Source organism: Astyanax mexicanus, unplaced genomic scaffold (assembly GCF_023375975.1).
Source record: "Astyanax mexicanus isolate ESR-SI-001 unplaced genomic scaffold, AstMex3_surface scaffold_38, whole genome shotgun sequence".
NCBI lineage: Eukaryota > Metazoa > Chordata > Actinopteri > Characiformes > Acestrorhamphidae > Astyanax > Astyanax mexicanus.
In genome coordinates this window covers 1,375,548-1,396,576 of record NW_026040048.1, presented here as the reverse complement: position 1 = coordinate 1,396,576, position 21,029 = coordinate 1,375,548, and the positions used below count along the sequence as shown (strand labels likewise).

At 39.1% G+C, this 21,029-nt stretch overlaps 1 protein-coding gene across 1 annotated transcript in view; it reads left to right on the top strand.

Moving 5' to 3' along the window:
* Positions 1 to 21,029, top strand: part of LOC125780395 (histone acetyltransferase p300-like) — a 47,736-nt gene that overhangs the window by 3,903 nt on the left and 22,804 nt on the right. Inside the window, exons 2-17 of the mRNA XM_049473512.1 lie at positions 3,251 to 3,816; positions 6,094 to 6,261; positions 7,216 to 7,456; positions 9,028 to 9,141; positions 10,063 to 10,308; positions 10,485 to 10,587; positions 11,517 to 11,651; positions 11,944 to 12,061; positions 12,711 to 12,807; positions 13,172 to 13,249; positions 13,767 to 13,852; positions 14,266 to 14,424; positions 15,020 to 15,529; positions 15,755 to 15,985; positions 17,121 to 17,289; positions 19,624 to 19,742. Coding sequence (XP_049329469.1) covers positions 3,251 to 3,816; positions 6,094 to 6,261; positions 7,216 to 7,456; positions 9,028 to 9,141; positions 10,063 to 10,308; positions 10,485 to 10,587; positions 11,517 to 11,651; positions 11,944 to 12,061; positions 12,711 to 12,807; positions 13,172 to 13,249; positions 13,767 to 13,852; positions 14,266 to 14,424; positions 15,020 to 15,529; positions 15,755 to 15,985; positions 17,121 to 17,289; positions 19,624 to 19,742 — 3,140 coding nt within the window. The remainder of the gene's footprint in view (positions 1 to 3,250; positions 3,817 to 6,093; positions 6,262 to 7,215; positions 7,457 to 9,027; positions 9,142 to 10,062; positions 10,309 to 10,484; positions 10,588 to 11,516; positions 11,652 to 11,943; positions 12,062 to 12,710; positions 12,808 to 13,171; positions 13,250 to 13,766; positions 13,853 to 14,265; positions 14,425 to 15,019; positions 15,530 to 15,754; positions 15,986 to 17,120; positions 17,290 to 19,623; positions 19,743 to 21,029) is intronic.

The window sequence follows — 21,029 nt, the reverse complement described above, 5'->3', positions numbered from 1 at the left end:
GATAAAAACAAAAACAAAAAAACAATGTGACCATGCTTTGTAATAAACTAGTTTATGTGCATCTTAAATTAAGATTATTTACTCTATTTTGTCTCTGTTTGTTACTCTGTTTGTCACAGATTTAAAAGCTAGATGTTCAGCATTATTGAAATGCACTTACCATGTCAGTTTTATGTATACTGCAAAAGTCCCAGAAATCATGGGACAGCAGTAAGTAAATTGATCATGAATTGGTACCTCAGGGAACTGCTACGGAATTGTCTGTGTAAACAGAGAAGAGACTTACGCAGAAATCATCACATCCACATTCAATCAGGAGACTCCACACATACAGCTCTGGAAAAAAGGGGGCAACTTAAAAAGTATTTTCTTTGATTTTACCAAATTGAAAACCTTTGGAATATAATCAAAATAAAGATGGATGATCACAAGCCATCAAACCAAGCTGAACTGCTTGAATTTTTGCACCAGAAGTGGCATAAAGTTATCCAAAAGCAGTGTGTAAGATGCATTAAAACTGTTATTAAAAACCAAGCTTTTTCCACCAAATATTGATTTCTGAGCTCTTACAACTTGAATATGAACTTTTCTTCTTTGCATTATTTAAGGTCTGAAAGCTCTGCATCTTTTTTGTTAATTCAACCATTTCTCATTTTCTGCAAATAAATGCTCTAAATGACAATATTTTTATTTGGAATTTGGGAAAAATGTTCATAGCTTATAGAATAAAACAACAGTGTTCAGTTTACTCAAACATATGCCTATAACTAGCAAAATCAGAAAAACTGATTCAAAAACAAAAGGGGTCTCTTAATTTTTTCCAGAGCTGGATGTCCCACACATCAGTGCGGTGTTATTTAGCTTTCATGGAATACTGCAAAAGTCATGGAAAACAATACTAGTTCCTGATGTACTCAGTATGTCAGTGTATGTGTTAAGTTTCTGTAAGTACCACAATCAGAATTTGCATATAGTAAAAGTGCAATTAATTGAATAGTCCTGTACAGTTTGTTTGGTGTTTTACATTTGTTTTTCATGCATGCCAACTTCTGCTAAAGTATGCGTTGGTGATAAGGCCATCAAATAGCATCACAATACTGTAAACACAGTGCACTAAACTGCAATATGCAGTTCAATGCAATTCAAGAAATGAATCATGCACTTCAACATTTTCCTTCAGAATGGCTCAGTTATGTTAAATTGACAGTTTTTGTTCATTCTGTATTTAATCGTACTGCTGATCAGTTTTTTACTAGGGGAATACAACTGAAATTTCACACTTGACAATGGTAGTGAAAGGATCCAGGCATTGACCATTATGGCTACATAAATATAGCAGATTTAGTTACAATCCAAACCAACCAGTCAGTTTTATATGAAATGTGGATGAAAGTAGCACCTAAATTCTTAATCATTTACATTGTGTTTGTCTCTTTAACATTGAGTTATTTTACATGCATGTTCATAATTATTCAAATAGTCATGTAAAAAGCATACTCTGATTTCTAAGGTCTAAAAGTCAGATAAAAAAAATCTCATCAGATATTTTCTTAGATAGTGGTTTCATAAATTTTTGGTGTAAGAATTTTCTGTGAGAGAACTTTTAGAGGGTTGGAACCTCAATTTCTATTTAACACCACTGTAAACAATTCGAAATTGGTTGTTTTTTTCTCTGCAATCGTTTTATACCAAACCCAGTTTGTTTTTGATACACTTATAAATTATTATATTGTGATTAACTTTGGGAAAGTAGTTGGGATTTTCCTAACCAAAGTTGATGATATCCACAACATGCTCACCCTATGCTAAAGTGTGTATGAAGGCCCCATTTTGCTCAGCGTTTTTGTTGATTGTTGTGAGGTCTGTGTGCCATGTGGTTTTTATTAGCGCACCCATTATTCAGCACAGTGGACATGGAGAGGGTTTTTGCATGCGTGATGCAGCTCTGTCCTGGTGTGTGTTGGCCTACTGTGTCTTGGTTGACGTTAGCTTGTGAGTGTGGTAGAGTAATGAATGCCAATAGACATTGGAATTAGCTTCAACCACCACCCCTAACCCCACGGTTTCTCGTAGATCTTTGTTAGAAAAAAATGTGATGTATGATCAGGCTGTTGATCAAATCACCTCAATTTCACAGGAGATAAAATATGATTAAATGATGTGCAGCAGATGTACACACACAGACTTTATTAATGAAGAGATCAATCAATGCTCTACATGGCATCTGTTTACAGATAAAGTCCCACCCTGTAAAAAAGAGCAAGGCAGCTTGGTAATGCTGCAAGCAGTGAGAAAAGTTCCCTGAGTGTGAAGAGTTGTGCTAGTGCAGTAGCTAAAGCAAGTCAAAATGTACTTTTTTTTGTACGTTATTTAGCCAAGCTCTATAAAATACACTAATTTAACCCGAGTTTCCTGTATTTTAGTCTCTTCTTATTTATAGAAATTACATGGGACTGGAAATGACAGTCCGTACAATTTTAATCCAATGCTTCTCTCTTATAAGCAAATGTCAAATCAACAAAACTTAAAGGTGAAGACTTTTACCTAAATCACAAACAGGCAAATTTATTGCCTGTGTGTTTTCAACATTTTGCATGCTCTGGTTTGTGCCTGCTATTTAAAATCTGTGTTTTCACACTGTGTTAATTTAATTTATCATTGCAGCCTTTTAAGGACCTTGTGGAAACTGATCTTGCAGTATAGATTGAGCATCCCTTTTCTCCATTTACAGTGGAAGATTTGATTGTATTGCTTTAACTAAGCTTCTACTGGCTCTTTTTGTGCCCTCCAACTAATCAGATGTCAGAAAATAGTTATATATGGGTTTATTTTGTCAAATCCCCTGCTTTCTACATTGAAGACTGTAATTTACACTATGATGTATTGTTAATGTTAGTTTTAAACATATTGTTGATAGTAGTTAGCACTTGTAAAACTAGTAAATAGTGATGTTTATGTAAAGATAATAAAAAGTACTTCTGTTGAATTTATCGCTGTTAAATTTGGGAAATAATTACAATAAAGATCGTAGAAAAGTATTGTAATTGTATTCATGCTATATTGTCCATCCAAATTGAAAGGTTGCTGTGTTTTCCAGTAAAAATGCAGGTTTTGCTCTCATGCTTAGGAAAGCATATTGTGATAATGATATTCTCATATTGTCATCATCCTTCATTATGTTTTATTCATGAATGTTTTGCTAACCAGTTCATCATTTGATTCTCTTTCGTTTCTCTCTCTCTTTCTCCAGATTTTGGTTCACTCTTCGACCTGGAGCACGACCTCCCAGATGAGCTCATTAACTCGTCCGACGTGGGCCTACCTAATGGAGGGGTGGACCTTGGTCAGCTTCCTTCAGGCTTGTCCAGCGGGGGTCAGTCAACAATGGGCGGCCCCCTTCAGGATGCCGCCGCCAAACACAAACAGCTCTCTGAGCTGCTCTGCTCCGGAGCGCCCGCTGCCCACTCGGCAGCCGCCGGCAGCCCTGGTAACCCAGCGTCCTTGGGGCTGATGGGAGGGCTGAGTGGATCCCCTGGACCTCAGGGTCTGGGGCACCCTGCTTCCCAGCAGCAGGCAGGCATGATGCAGGCTGGCATGGTGGCAGGCATGAACAGAGGCATGATGGGAGGGCAGAAAGGGAATGGGCAGACGCAAGGCATGATGGGAGGACAAGTCATGAACGGGGCACCCAGGATGGGTTACCCCGGAGCGAATGTTGGGATGGCAGGAAATGGTGGTGTGATGCCAGACCCTCTACAGCAGCAGCAAATGGGCCAGGCGACGCTCAGAGCCCAGCAACCAGGAGCAATGAACAAGGTAAATTAAAAAAAAAAAAAAAAAAACTTTCACTTCATTCCTGAGATATTACGGCCCAATCACATTTCACCCTTTGGCCCAACTCTTAGTTTTACCCCTCTGTTTTGCAGTTGCACACCTGGAGGCAGGGTGTCCTTATTCTTGTTAGGTTGGAGGCAGGGTAGGTTAGGGGAACATTTTTTTTCAAAAAACAATGTTTTTTCAGAGGCACACTTAAAATGTAGGGCTGAGAATCACTTGCAAGAGTGGGCACAAGCTACCAAAAAAAACACAAACTTTATTATTGTTCTTGCAAAAATGACGATAACCACTATATTAGTTTAATGGGTAGTTAAATGGCAATGTTTTATTGCCATTTTCTTCATAACAAGCACAGAAAAATCGCTAGTAGTTTGACTCAAAATGTAACTCTGTTCCATGGGGAAGAGATACTCTTGAAAACAAGGGGTAGGGGTAAAAACAAGAAATATGATTGCCACTATCTATGTTCCCCTTCACACTTTCTGTAGAAATCCAGTCAAACAGAATGTGGCGTTTTTAGTGTAAAGATCAGCTCCTTCATTCCTGAATTGTGTGCTAAAGCTATTTGTTTTTTGAAAACTGAAACTCTACTGGAGAAGAAAAAGAAGAACTGAGTTGCTGAGTTGCCACAAGGAGGTGTTGAAGCTCCACCCACAAGTAAGATAGAGAGTAGGCATTTAATCGACAGGCTTAATACCTGTCAAGTGGGACAAAATATTGATATTGTGATCTTGTATCATTTTCATTTGTGATACGTTATTGACATGTGCTGTCAAATATTGAGATTTTATTGACAGACACTCCAAACTCCCTAAAACCTTGTTGTGAATTTGACTAAAGTGACTTATTACATGGTGGCAGTAATCAAATGAATTTTACACAGTCTCTTTATCATGACCCTGCACCGTTTGCTGATGCTCCTTCTAGAACGCTCTTAATTTAACTCCTCAGTAGATCCAGGTTTAGGTCTCTAAACCGTTCTGTACTGTGGCTCTCAGTTCCACAGTTCTGGGCTAAGTGTTTGCTGGGTGGGTAGACAGTCCTTCCTCTCCCAGTTACTTGGTGTGGGTAATGCCGTACAGCCGACTGACTGTTTGCTGACATATTTATCAGTTAGCATTCTCCTCCAAGCATGTTGCACTCCTGTGGTGTTGTGTTAGCAGCTGTTTGAGAAGATGTAGTACATGGGTTTTCTTAACTGCTCTCAGTCCAGGACCCATATTTTCTCATGGTCATTAAGACTACGTTCACATTACCAGGCTGGAGTGACTCTCATCTGATTTTTTGCTTAATGTGGCTCATTTTTTATGGCTGTGTGAATGTGCCAAATCAGATTTTTCAAATCAGATTTGAGTCACTTCCATATTTGGTCCCAAATCGGATGAGTGTCTTATTAATGGACATGCGACATGAATGTAAACAGTCAAATCAGAATTTATGCGTCTTTTTGCTTTTACGTATGCACTACATGCTTCTCTCTCTTACTTCCACATCTCTTGGTGCAGCTGTGCAGCTATAGCTGCAAAAACAGCAAAAGCAAACCGCTTGGTCTTTTTTCTCCTCCTCGACCTGAACATGAACTTCAGACCAGCTGTTTACTCTCCACTCCAGCAAAAGATGCTCCACATATGAGCTGCATTGAGAGACAAGTCGTCTCTCAAATATGAGTTTTTTTGTTGTTGGTGAAAAGGAGACGTTTATAAACGTGTCAATGTGCACATGTAAGGAGTTTCAGGGACAGATTCATTCACAATACACACAGATACAGATCACTTACATTTGTGAATGTAAACAGTCAAGACAGCCAAATCTGATCTGAGCAAAAAATTCCACTTTTATAGAATACAAACCAAACATTTAAAAGCATTTAAAAAGCTATTGAAACATACATATGTATGCAATTTAAGAGCCTTTTTTGTAAGGAACTGAGGAGGAACATGACAACTACATGTATAAAAGTCAGTGAGACAATTGAGTATGTACTTTACTTTTGATCAGAACAGATTTTCAAAGTCTGGGCTGACAGTAGACCAAGTTACTCTCAGATCATGCTTAGATGAGCAGTGTAATTTTTTACAAGCTGGTTGCGACCCACCAGTTGTGGTACTTAGTAGATCCACATTTGACTTAAAGGCCTGGATGCAGTTACACTGAGTGGTGGAAAACTGTTGTTTAGATCATCAGTAAATACTTAAGTCATTAGCGCAGACAGATGAGTGACCATCTCTAATCTCTCTTTGTTTGTCTGTGTCTCAGATGAATATGATGCCCGGTGCTGGTTCTGGCCCCTATGTTGCTGGCTATGGTCAGTGCGGTGGTCAGTCTCTTCCTCCTCCCCACCAGAACAAAGCAGCTCTGCCCAACAGCCTCGCCCAATTCGGCATGGACAAGAAACCCCAGCCTGGACAGAACATCCCTGGACTGGTGAGCAGCATCTTCTTCTTACTAGTGATGGAGAGAAATAAAAGTTTTTGTCTGAAACCAAACTAAATTAAACATACCAAACCCTGCTTTTTTGCATGCTTTCTGTAACTTTTCAGCTTATCATTAGTGAGTAAAGTGAGTAAAATAAATATCCTAAATGTATTTTTGGCTTGCTTTTCTAAGAAAAAGCAGTTACTTAACTACACTTTAAAATATTTATCGAACACTGAACAAATCTTATGTCCCAGCACAAACACAGTAAATTTACCTCAGCTCTGCTGTTCTAATAACAGTTACTTCAACAATGCTCTTCTAATAATGAATTTACATAAATAGTGATATTCTAGTAAAAAATGTACCTCAGCAATAGGGCTGGGTACCATTTTCTTTTTTTCTTTTTTTTTTTTTAATTCAAAACTGGTACTGGTTCAGTACTGAGTTGGGTACAGAGACCCAAATAATACTTTTTTTTTCTGTACCTTTTTCTAAATTCTAACCAAAAATAGAAAATGTGATAATTACTCACAAAATGTATCTAAAGTATCAAAAACTGTACACTGCTTAAAACAATTCTAACATAAAAAATCACTGATCTATGAATAAAAAATAAATGCATATTTCATTGTTTAGTGTGCCATTTTTTTTTTTGGTTGCCAAATATTCAGTGCATTTCTAGTCTTCAGTCTTTTTGAGCTGTTTTTGCTAACTAGAAACAAAATGACGTGTATTATCTCGCAACACTGAATCACATCAGTTGTACAGAGATCCTAAAATTGTGCATATAAAATAGCATTTCTCAATAAGGAACTGAAGATACCCAGTCTTAGATTACATATTTGCCTTGGTCTAGTTGTCAAATCCAGGTTCTGAGTAAAGCCCAGGTGCCCAGGAAAGCTATAATTGTACTGATGTATTTTATCTTGATATACGTTTGGTTGCTCTCTCTACCCTCAGCCTGGTTCGGGCGTGGTGGGCGGTGTGTCCGGTCCGGGCGGTGCTGTCGCCCCTCCTACAGCAGACCCAGAGAAGAGGAAGCTGATCCAGCAGCAGCTGGTACTCCTGCTGCATGCCCATAAATGCCAACGGAGGGAGCAGGCCAATGGTGAGGTTCGCCAGTGCAACCTGCCCCACTGCAGAACCATGAAGAACGTCCTCAACCACATGACCCACTGTCAGGCTGGCAAGTCCTGCCAAGGTAAGTACTTCTGTCTGTCTGTCTGTAATGTAGCTTGTGAATGGTTATTTGAATGGATGCATTTTAAAAACTGAGGGCAAGAAGAATGTATAAAACCCCTGGACTCTATTCTCTATATACTTACAGATGTTCAAGGACAGGCTGCTAATCCCTTGATTTCAAATAATTTCTCTCAGCAGTAAAAGTTTATACTGTTAAACGCACTAGATCTCATTAAAACAGATGCAGGTAAACATAAAAATAAACAAGATTTTCTTATTCAGATGAGTTGTGTTCAAGATCCTGTGCGCTAGTCTGAAGACCAAAGCTTGGTTCCAGATTTCTCCTGGATATCCCCAGACTGCCTACCTGTGAATGAGTTCAACTGCATCAGCAGCTCACCTGATTTGTTGAAATTGAAGCACTGATTTACCAAACCAGATGCTGATATGATAAGAACTATAAATAATTACATTACATTACATTTGGCAGATGCTTTTGTCCAAAGCGACTTACAATAATGGAGTACAAAAGTAATAGAAGTTAAAGGTAAAACATGTTTAGATAGGGCTTAAAGAGGTCGAAGGGAAATAATGGGAAAGGGGAGTAAAGGAGGGGAAGAAGGAAATGAGGTTAGAAGTAGTTAGTGTGTTAGAGGTGTTAAGAGAGTAAGTGCTCTTTGAAGAGCTCTGTCTTCAGGAGTTTATTAAAGATAGTGAGAGATTCTCCTGATCTGGTAGTGGAAGGTAGTTAGTTAGAGGTGTTAGGAGAGTAAGTTCTCTTTGAAGAGTTCTGTCTTCAGGAGTTTATTAAAGATAGTGAGAGATTCTCCTGATCTGGTAGTAGAAGGTAGTTAGTTAGAGGTGTTAGGAGAGTAAGTGCTCTTTGAGAGAACTCTGTAAGAGAACAGTCTAGATTGCTTTGTGTGAATGTTTGTTTGGTAAAGCGAGGCGACGTTAATTGGAGGAGCACAGCGGCCGGGAGGTAGCGTAAGCCTTCAGGATCGAGTGCAGGTAGGTAGGAGCTGTTCTGTCATCACCTTGTAGGCGATTGTAAGAGCTTTTAATTTGATGCGAGCATCAACTGGTAGCCAATGGAGCTCAATGAGCAGCGGGGTGACTTGCAAATGCGACACTATTATGAGGAAACCTTTTGGATATGTTGTAATGAATGAGTGATGTAAAAATACTACTTTTTAGTGAACTGCTACAGTGAAGGACATTTACACAAAGTAACTTAGTGCTCTACAGCTTGGAATCCCTTTACATTCTGCCAAGATATATAATATCACTGCAGAGTTACAGCATTTGGTTCTAGTGCCAGATTTTGTACAGAAGAAATGAATCTGCTATGTTTTTGTATTTCCTGTTTTTTATACAACTGTAAGTAGAAAAGTGTTACTAAATAAAGAATTTTAACCCTACTAATCGTATAATCGCACTCTCCACAGATTAGTCGACTACTAAAATAGTCATTAGTTTGCATCGCTACTGTTGGAAATGTGAAATGTTCTTCATGCTATCTGCTTTGCTCTTTTTCTGTTTTTCTCACTCTCCTGTTAATCACTTGCGTCTCTCTCACTCTCTGTGCAGTGGCTCACTGTGCGTCTTCAAGGCAGATTATTTCTCACTGGAAGAACTGCACACGACACGACTGTCCCGTCTGCCTGCCTTTGAAGAACGCAGGAGACAAGAGGAACCAGCAGTGTGAGTACACACACACACACCTACATACACACACACACACACACACACACGTGTGCACAACCTTTACTTGTACATGAATAGGCCGAATTTATATTTCAATCTTAACTTTTTTTCTCATTAACAAGTTGAAAGAGGGATGGCCAATATGGTGTAAATACACTGCCTGGCCAAAAAAAGTCGCCACCTATATTTAACTAAGCAAATGTTTCGAAGTTAATGCTGCAGTTGTTCAGGTTTAGGTTCAGCAACAGTATGTGCTGAAAGAATGAGGTCAGCTGACTACCTGAAAATACTGAATATAGACCAGGTTATTCAATCAATGGATTTTGTCTTCTCTGATGGCACGGGCATATTCCAAAATGACAATGTCAGGATTCATGGGGCTGGAATTGTGAAAGAGGGAGCATGAGATCATCATTTTCACACATGGATTGAGAGAGTTCACCACAGAGTCTAGACCTTAACCTCATTGAGAATCTTTGGGATGTGCTGGATGGAGAAGAGCTGCTTTGTGCAGTGGTCAGACTCTACCTTTATCAATGCTGCTGCAAGATCTTGGTGAAAAATTAATGCAACACTGGATTAAAATAAATCTTGTGACATTGCAGAAGCTTATTGAAACAATGCCACAGTGAATGTGTGCCGCATGGAAGCTAAAGGTGGTCCGACAAATTTTTTTTTTTGGTGGTCACACACACATCTTTATCTTTCCACTGATATATGATCATATTGCAGCTCAATGTGTTTAAAAAGCTAAGGTTTAAGTTTTCTGTTTGTTTCGTCTTATGTTCTGCAATAATCAACCTGTTTAGAGATCTGTGCTTATTATTTGTTTATTGTTTAGGTGAATGTGAAATCGTGTTACTAAAAGTGGTCTGCATGTTTTTCATTCCCTCTCTCTCTCTGTCTCTGTCTCTGTAGCTCTGCTGGGCGGAGCCGGTATGGCTTTGGGAGGATCTTTAGCAAGCTCTGTCCCAGGTGGTGCCCCCGCAGCCCCCAGCTTAAACCCCCCAGGGCAGATAGATCCAAGTTCCATTGAACGAGCCTATGCTGCTCTGGGCCTCACCTACCAGGGCACACAGACGAGTGGGCAGAACCCCTTACCACCCACCCCTACACCCCCAGGGGTAACTGGACAGACGGGCATGAGGCCAATCAACAGTGTTGGTGGGTATCTGTGTGTAGGAGTTCCTACGAGAGTGGACAATGGAACACAGTTCTGATTTTTAGTGCTGTTACTGCAGTAATGATAAACAAAATCATTATTTTGTATTTTGCTTATAATCCAAAGTTCCTTTCTAGTGTACTCTCTCTGTTGTTAATTCAAGTCTCCTTCTGTACAGCTGGAAACCCGATGGGCGTTAATGGTGGCGTTGGAGTTCAGTCGCAAAATCAGCAGTCCAGCCTTTTACCAGACAACCTGCTACACCGAAACAACGCACATGGGTATGTAGTTTTAAACCATACTGTACACAATTGCAGGTAAGGCTGCACAGTATATTGTTTCAACATCATCACTCAACTCAATCAGCAGAAGCATGAAGCCCTGGTGTAGTTAAGCATGACCAGTAATTGAAATACTTAAGTACCAAGAAAAAGTGCTCAAGTCATTTTTTTGATAGAGTACTTTTTCTGTCTGTCTCTCTAATACTCGATACATGTTGTTCAAGACCCAAGAAAGACAGTCATCCAATCTTTCGCAGTCTTGTGTTGAGATGGTGGAATGACGACTTTCATTTAAAAGACGCAAAGAGTTTTAGTGGAATTTTTATCCTGACATACCTCTGCTGATTGGTAGAGAAGGTACAATCAGGTAAAGTTACTCTAATAAGTTTCTTTACAGGCTGTATCTTTACACCCTGTTGCAATGCACATTGCTATCTTATACCCATCAACAGTCTATTTTCATACCTTGTATCTGCACGATTTAAATAGCAAAGGAGCTTATGAATATATCTATAGCTGTGATCGCTATTTGGTTTGATTATCTGGACGTGAGGTGTGTGGTTGGGTACATTTTTCTGGCATATTGCTATCTTGGCAACGGAAAAACGTGTGCCGCTAACTGATTAAAACCCTGACAACAGTCAGTCGCCAGACGTTAATTGTTAGCTTGGCAACACGGGCAATCTGCTTATACCCCTCTGCTTGTTACACACATGCATAGACATGCAGCAGTGCTCAAACCTAATATTAAACAGAATACAAAATAAAATGACATTACTGTTCCCATACTGTCAGTTTTCTTTGCGGAGAAGTGCAAAAGCTTAAACAGAAGTTAAAGGGATAAAACGTTTCCAGCCCATATGTATTTAAGGTAATCTAGCCATTTATTTGACTTGTCTTCTCTCTGTCCCTCTCCTTTTCCCTCTCAGTCTGATGAGTGAGGGCGCAGGAGTCGGGGCCATGAGTTCTATACCTGTGGCTGCGCCACCCTCTGCAGCTGGAATGAGGAAGAACTGGCACGAAGACATTACACAGGACCTCCGCAACCACCTGGTTCACAAACTGTGAGTAATACACACGCGCGCACACACACTCATACAGAATAGCAAGTTGTAGGTTCAGTTATAACGTTCAAACCAGTGCAGCCACATCAAACAAGCCAGGTCTCAGCAAGCTAACCACCAGTCCTTTGAGCTACACATTCACACAGAGATATGGCACTGATGCTTCTGCCTAAATAATCAATATCAGAATTCATTCACTTTCATCTGGAACAGTGTCTATATCTAACAAAGGATTAGACTTAATCTAAATTAAAGTATGTATGTGTATGTGTGTGTGTGTGTGTGTGAGCAGTGTACAGGCCATCTTCCCCACCCCAGATCCAGCAGCTCTGAAAGACAGAAGAATGGAGAACCTGGTGGCCTACGCCAGGAAAGTAGAGGGAGACATGTATGAATCTGCCAACAGCAGGGTAAGAACGCTAAGGCTGCACAGTTCACTTCATTTTATTTATTAAGAAATATCCATTATTCCATTATTTCAGACCTGCAGCACATCCCAAAAAAAAGCCATATTTCACACTTCTGGACACAGTATGGAGTTGTCATCATAGTTGTTAAGCTTTTTTTGAAATTCTTCACACATTGTTTATTGGAGACATGTCAGGACTGCAGGCAGGCAGGCCAGTTCAGTACCTATACCCTCTTCTTCAAAGGCCATGCCTTTGGAATGTGTGCAGCATTTGATTTTGTGTTGTCTCATTTAAAATGCATTGACATCCTTGGAAATTATGATGTCTTAAGGCAGCTCTAAAATCTAAATGTACATTTCTGCATTAATGCGGCATTACAGAAGTTTACTGACACAATCTTTACACCATAACAGACCGTGACTTTTGAGCCTGTTGCTAAGAACAGTCTGATAGGGCCTTTTCATCTGTAATGTGTTGTTTGTGTGTGTTTTTTTTATGTTTATATAATGCTCTTGATTGTATACAGTTAAGTTTTAAAAAAATTAATAATATGAACTTTTATTTGTTGCTCTATTTCTATCTGTATTTTATTAATTATCTGAGATTACTCATTAGTTAAGAACATACTGTTTCCTGTCTCCTTCCCCAGGCTGAGTACTACCACCTTCTAGCAGAGAAGATCTACAAGATTCAGAAGGAGCTGGAGGAGAAGAGGAGGACCAGGCTACAAAAACAGGGCATGATGGGTTAGCTGGGCATCTCACCACCACACTGCAACAGCAGGGGCTTTAGAGTGTGTGCACTAGGGGTGTAAATCAAAGGGCATCTCAGGATACGATGAGGTCATGATACTGTAATTCTGCAATACTTGATATATTGCAAGACAATTCTCTACGATACTTCACAGCATCTGTGTTACTGAAGAGCATACACCCCTATTGTATAAACACGTGTATATATTTAAGCAGACAAACCTATACTACAGTAGGAGTGGCTACAGTGTATGCACACACCTACACATATCTAAGCTGAAGCATGTTCTCATATCATTGTAATTGGGGGTGCTTTTGGGTTTTGTGTTGATGAACTTATCTCCTCCTCTTCTCTCAGACGGCCCTCTGCCAGAGCCATCTCTCGTCCGACAGACTGGACCAAACCAGATGGTCAACAGGATGCAGAATCCTGCAGGTATAGATATATAAACACAAATATTTAATACTTCTTGTTTGAGATGAACCCTGCTGCAGTGATGAGTTATTGTAATCGGTTACTTTATAGCTAATCAAAGTGCTGAGGAAAGAACTTTTTTTTTTTTTTTTTTTTTTTTTTTTTTTTTTTTTTTTTTTACCTTTACATTCACATGTAGCTAATCAGTGAAATATGTTAGTTTCAGTGTCCAAAAGTCTCTACTATGGTAGTGGTGGTGGTAAATTACCCAGCTGTGGTTAGCAACCTAACCGAAACTCAGTGATGACCTGTTCACTGTTTGCGTGCTGTTGTCTGTACCTGGCAACCTGGGGTGTCGAGATGGGACTGGGGAAATGGCGGTGTGCAGATTCCGAGGCGTGACACTACCACACAGTTTAAATAAGGATAAAATCAGTGCTTAAGCTCAGCATGTTTCCATAATAACAATTAATTCTTAACTTTTCTCCTGATTTAACTTTTAAACACATTAACTCTGCCTTTTTTTTCACCTCTGCAGGAATGAATCAGTTTGGTCAGATGGGAATGCAGGGCATGACTCAAAGAGGAACGCCTCCACTGCCCATAGGAACAAACCTCAACCAGGTAATGTACGCAGTAACACGTGCTGCTTACATACTGTACTCTGATAAAACACGCTCTCCACAGCTCTGACGCTTACACACTGGGTTGGGTCTGGTGTTTGTGTGTAAAATGACTGTAAAACTGATGCAGGGGTCTCTGCATTCCACACTTCATTGTTATAATCAACTGTCATTGGTAATACTATGAATTTGTAGGCCTTTAAACCCAAATTAACTTTTTATAATTCTTTAATAGCCGAACTTGCAGTTAAATCTGTGTGAGCTAAATAAATGCATTAAATGCACTCAGAAATTTTCAGTGATTTCTTCTATCCTGAACTTGACGGATAATATCTTTATTGATTTTTGTTTAGATTTCAGTTTCATATTGACAGATCAAACAAAACATATGTTTTTTTTTGTTTGTTTTTATAGATGAGTATGCAGGGAGCACCCAGAATGGCTCAACCTAACATGACTCCACTACAGAACCAGTTCATGCAGAGTCAGAACCAGTTCCCTGGTGCAGTCTCTGGCCCAGTCCAGGGCAGCATGGGACTGAACCAACCGCCTCCACAGGCATCACTGCCTCAGGTAAGAATCAAGTCAACGATCAAATTAATTTTTTTTTTGGTTATATTTATATTGCCCTTCTCTGTAACACATAAACTTTATGTGTACGCAAAATAAATGTTAGTTTTATGTAGTTTATTTATAAACTTAGTTTAAACTCTGTAGTCTATGAATTTTTATCCAAACAGTAACCAAAACAACAAAGTAACAAAAAGTCATGTAGTAAAGAACCTACCACAGTGCAAGTGTAGTGCAGAATAAATAAATAAATAAATAAATAAACAGCATTCTTTTTGTTGGTAGAAGGACTGGAATAGGCGTCATCTCTCTAATTCCTGCATCCATTGTTTTGTTTTCTTTTAAATTAAATTGTGATTTCATTACAATTCTTTAAATTATAATTATTTTTAAAATGTATTTAGTATGTTAATGTATGAGTTTAGTAAAATGTAATTCTTTTTTCATTAAAATGTTCAGAAGTGCGTCTGTGTTAAATGTGTGACTTATTTACACTTGTGCTTTAAGATATAAAAGTAAAAATGATAGTACAGTGAAAATGTTCCTTACCTAGTCCTTTAAAATCTAAAATATCTCTCTTTCTCTCTCCCTTCCTTAGATGTCCACACCTCCATTGTTGCCAGTCAGTAGTCCAGCCGTTCAGACTCCGCCCACTGTCCCAGGCCCTCTGGGACCCTCCTCCACCCTCCCGTCCTCCGCGCAGCCCCCTAACTCACACACCCACTGTCCTCAAGTTCCCAACACCCACACACATGCTCCACCCCTGCAGCAGAGCACCCCGTCTCCTGCCAGGAGTCTCACACCCAACCCCCATCAGACCCCGCCCCAGCTGCCCCGCAGCCTCACGCCCCAGCCGCACACGCCCAATTCGGCCGGCATGGCCGCTCCCGCCCCACAGCAACAACAGCAGCAGCAGCAGCAGCCGCCTCAACAGCAGCAGCAGCCCCCGCAGCAGCAGCCGCCTCAACAGCAGCCAGATAAAGCAAATCAGCTGCAGCACCCAACACAGGCACACGGGGGCGGAGCTTCCGGAGGCCCTCAGTTGGGGCTGGCATCATCTGTACCTTCCCAGAATGCTTTAGGGCTAAACGCTCACCCACAATCACCGGTAAGTTTCACAGCAGGTGGAGCGGCACTCAACGGCACTCACTTCCAATAAAAACTTTTATTAGTTTAATTGAATCCCCTGCTAACTTTGACAGGCTAAATGATTGTATTAAAAATAGAGGAGAATGTAATGTTTTTGTGCTGGATTATTTCTTTTTTCTCTTGATTTGATCTTCCTGTGTGACTGATCTTTAATTGGCTGATTCCTGACTGTGTTGCTCTTCAGCTGTCTCAGAAGTCGTCCCTGGCGGCAGATGGGCAGGTGTCCACTCCAGCCTCGGTTGGTTTTCCAGAGCCCCCGCTGCCCGCTGCTGACGGCCCCTCGCTGGCTGAGATCAAAACGGAGGTCAAACAGCCTGAGGAAGAGGAGGAGGAAGAGGATCACGAGGCAGAGAGCAAACCCACAATTACAGAGACCACCAAACAAGAGGAAGTGAAGACTGAGGAGAAACCGGAGGTGAGGAGGAATGGGAGGATTCATATCAAAACTCCAAACCTAGTTTAGTAGTGATAAACACAGTTTTTCTCAGATTTCATCACCATAAAGGACCATTAGGAATGATATATATTTTCTGAAGTAACACCAATCACCAATATTGCAGAGCTTCAGACAGTACTTTTCTATTTGAACTGTGCAGTACGTCACGGAAATCTTTGTAGGTTAATCCACTCAATTTGCCCACCGCCATTCCCACATTTTTATTTCCACGCCTATGGTGGCCAGGTATAAACTAAACTGAATAGCTATTTTTCTGCTAAACAGGTAATCACTACGTTTTAGTAAAGTTGACAACCATAGCTGTGTGATTTTATCATCACCACTTGTGTAGTAGAGACGGGCATTTTGGACATTGAACCATGTATATTCACTAATCAGGTACAGAGTAAGACACGTTGTTGCCTGGCACTGTGTGTCAATCTGGCAACCTGCATGAGCTTATCATTTAAGGAGTAGTGGGTGAGGCAGAAGACAAAGAAAAAAGCAATTTTTAAAGAAAAAGCAATTACAAAACTACAAATCTAGTCTTGAATTTACCTCCGCATTGAATTTTACAAATTATATAATAAAAATGAAACTGTGTTAAGGTCCTTGAGCCTCTTAACAGGCATTTTTATCTATAATGATATTAGACACCTATCTAGAAATCTTAATGATTTCTATTCAAGCATTACATATGAAGGTTTCATGTATGATAAGTAACATTACTAAAAATACAAATTGTATTTTGTACAAATTGTAATTGTAAAGGTAAATCTGCATCTGTCAAAATTATATTGAGTAAAAATCATAACATTTGCAAAAATAAACAAGTGTATGTTATCTAACCAAAAAAAGGAAAAAAAAACACATCTTTTCTTTGTAGTTGTTTCAGTAAGTACTTTATTGGCTATTGATGAGTAACTGTGACCTCTTCACTCTTCTGAAAGTATTTTTATTTTTGTTTGGAAAAACAGTCGGTATATAACTGATCCCTCATCAGATTGATCTTTAATTCCATGAATAAAAAATGCTCTCTCATCTCAAACCTGTTAGCTGAACTGGTTTGTACTGTGTGATGTCATCTAATATCTCTCTCTTCTTTTGTTTGCAGATTAAGAAGGAGGAGCCTTCAGCTGACGAGTGTAAGGCGGAGCCTATGGAGACGTCAGTGGGATCAACAGGAGAAGACAAGAAACCGGAGATGAAGACTGAACCCAAAGAAGAAGAAGACAAAACGGCAGCAAACAGCTCCACGCCCAGTACACAGAGCAAGAAGAAAAGTAGGCCCGCACACACAGTCTTTAATTTCATTCCAAAGCAGTAAATAAAAATTATGTGTGTGGATCTCATTAAACATTATTTAAAATTTTAAGTTTAAACATTTATAACAATATAATTCCTACTGAAAGTTAAAAAATTTAAAATCTAATTCAAATAGTTTTTAAAGTACCAAAGTTACTGAAGTTCAGTTAGAGAAATAATTAGTCACAAACCACATTTGGGACAAAAATTTGGTTGAACCAAAACAGATCAGAACAGGTCCGGATCTACTGAAACATGGTCCGGTTTGTCTGCAGTGTGAAAACACTTCTAGATGGCTCGGAATTTCTGACCAATTACAGGAATTTGGGAAAGGCTTTTGTCACTTATTAAACTATAGAAGAACCTATTAAACAATAAAAAAAGAAAAAGATAAGGTGTTGTGTATCAAATCCCCTTGATGTGCAGGCGTGTGTCGCATCAGTATGAATACAACATATTACACTAATGATTCCTGTATCTACTGTAACTGTAGAATAATCCTTATTTATTTGGCACACACCTGTAAAAGGCAGCTTGCAGAACTGACATTACTATCTACAAGCCAATCAAAAGTATAGGTGTAAAGTATAGGGAGACTCTGACCACAGTGTAGATTTCTTTAGTCTGTAAATAGTATGTAATTGTTACAGTGTGTACTTTTATCAGATGGTCTGGACTTTCAGGTGTGGGAATATATATATATATATATATATATATATATATATATATATATATATATATATATATATATATATATATATATATATATATATATATATATAATCGATCTCAAAACATTTAATACAGGGATGGGCAACTGGCGGCCCGGGGGCCGCACACGGCCCTCGTCATCACTCAGTGCGGCCCGCGAATAGATCAAAAATAATTTCATAATTAAAAAAACAACAACAACAAAAAAAACGTAATTCTACTTTTGACCGCTAGAGGGCGCTGCCAAACAACCACGAAAATTGACATTGACATCCAGTCCATTGTGAGCCAGCAGGCCAAACCACAGCTCTCTCATTAGCTTCAATAAATGTTGGGCCTCTGTGGTCTAGTTTTCTGCTATTATTGAGTGAGCTATTTGCAATCAGTTTTTAAATCTTTTTTGTTCTTTGTTATAAATGAGTTCAAATGCCTTTTGCACTTTTATAAGCAAATGTTTTGTCCTTGTTGCTTATGAAGGACTTGTTATAATGAACTTATTTTACACAGAGGAACTACTGTATTTGCAATCAGTTTTTTAAGCAAACTTTTTGTTCTTTGATATGAAGGACTTCCTTTTTGCACTTTTTTTAAGCAAACGGTTTGTCTTTTGCCGTATTAAAATGCATTAATATGCAGAAAATAGTTGTTGATAAATGTTGGTGCTGTAAACATACAGATATAAATTCATATAAAATTTGTTCTTATTGAAAATCATTTGTAGCGTTTTTCATATTCAATTATTTGAAGTGCGAGGTCATGTGGCCCTCCAATGGTCATGCTGAAAAAAATGTGGCCCTCTCCATCATGGAAGTTGCCCATCCCTGATTTAATAGTTAAAATGTATTTAAAACAGCTAATTTTTTGGACATAAATGTGATCTTTAACATTAGTTTTTTGTTTGTGGACACATTTTTTATGTTCTGTGCTCTGTAAAAGGGGCTCTCCATGGTTTCTAAAATTCTTGCTGTTTCTCTGCTCTCTTTAATCTCTTTTTAACTACTTTATGGAATGTGAACCCTTTTTCTGATCCCCCTAACAGACTTTGGCTCGTATACCGGATACAAGTGTAGATGATACAAAATCTATCCACGCTGTACTCCTTTTATGAACTTCAAATTAGTAACAGGAATCAACCTAAATTTGTACATTTGGAAACACGTAAAACAAAAAAATATTTTGTATTCTGGAAAATATTTCATTAAAAAAAATTAAGTTTAGGTAAGTGCAGATTTTATGATTTTTATTTATTATATTTTGACAGTTGCAGATTTACTTTATTTATTTATTTATTTATTTTATTTTTAAGATTTCTAATGCAATTAGTATTTTTAGTAATGTTTATCAAATAGGAAACCCTTCATACATAATGCTTAAAAAGAAATCCTCAAGTTATAGGTGTGTAATATCAATATCGACATAAAATAAGGATTTCAAGGGCCTTAGCACAGTTTCACTTTTACTGACATTTTAAATCCATTTGAGGAATTAAGCGGTTCTACCCATTGTGAAAGTTAATTTATAATTTTCCTGTTTTACCTTCTAATGATTTGAAAGACACCCAGTGAAATAACCCTCATTCTGTCTTTCCCTCTGTCCCTCAGTCTTTAAGCCAGAGGAGGTCCGTCAGGCTCTGATGCCCACTCTGGAGGCTCTGTATAGGCAGGACCCCGAGTCTCTGCCCTTCCGGCAGCCGGTGGACCCCCAGCTGCTGGGGATACCTGTACGTATTCGAACTAGTAACAAAACTAACCTGGTAAGGCCCCGCGCTCACACGCATTCTGCTTCCTGTGCTCCAATCAGAAACCTTAGCTCTAGACTCATTAGAATCATACCCGTTTCCTTTTCCTGTCTTTCTCTTTCTCTCTTTCTCTCACTCCTTCCTCCCCTTCTGATGTCTGTGTGGGAAAGTGGAGAGAATTTTTTCACCCAGAGTGTGTGTGTGTGTGTGTGTGTGCATGCATGTTCGTGTGTATGCCTGTGTGAGTGTGTATGTGAGCGTGTCTGTGTGTGTGTGTGTGTGTGTGTGTGTGTCTGACTTCTCTGTCCCTCGCTTCTCTCTACACCATGTAAAGCAATGAATTCTGTGATGTGCTCATTGTTTTGCTGGTGAATCAATCAGTGTCTGTATAGTCAATCAATGAAAATCAATAATTTATATATTCTATATGATCATGCTCCAAAACTGGCTAATAATTGGGAAGCGGTGATTTTACAAAATATAAATATAATTAAGCTTCATTTTGGACTAAATTGCTTTAATCTGAGGCTGAAAATCAGGGTCCTGTTTTTATTGTTTCACTTTATTTATTTGGTCTAATGTCTTTTTTTAAATTTTGACATTATGGTTACGTCCATTAAGGCACTGTTATACCCATCTACAGAGTAAATGGCACTGATGATCCATGACCTGAGCTGAGAGAGAGTGTGGACAGGGTTTTGTTTGTTCTACTTTCATAAAAATAAGCCTCTCATTGTGTTTATCAGTGTCTCCATTTCAAAGCTGTTGGCCAAATCAGTCAAACTGCGAAACAACTTTAGTTTACCTCTCTTTTTTTTTATCACCTCACCATTTTAAGTGTGACCAGTAAGTACAATATACAGTTATGTTGCATTAACACCCAGACTCAGTCTCCACCAGCCCTATTCTGGTACGGCAGCTAACAGACCAACTAGACTCTAGTGTTACAAATGTAGCAATGCTATAACTACATTAAGAGCCATATTCAGGTGATAGTCATGGTTCTATAGTTGTTTAGTAGCAGTTTGATTGCATTAGGCCAGATCTGTGTGTTTTAATATGGAGTGGGCCAAAACACATGCATTTGGGCAGGTACTCTATAGGATGCTGAAGGGATGTTAAAAGATAAAATGTTGGGGCACCGAGTGGTCCAGCGGTCTAAAGCGCTGCCACTATGAGTGGGAGGTCGCAGGTTCGAACCCCTACTCATGCAGCTTTGCCATCAGCTGCTGACGCTCAGAGGGAGCACAATTGGACCTGCTCCCTCTG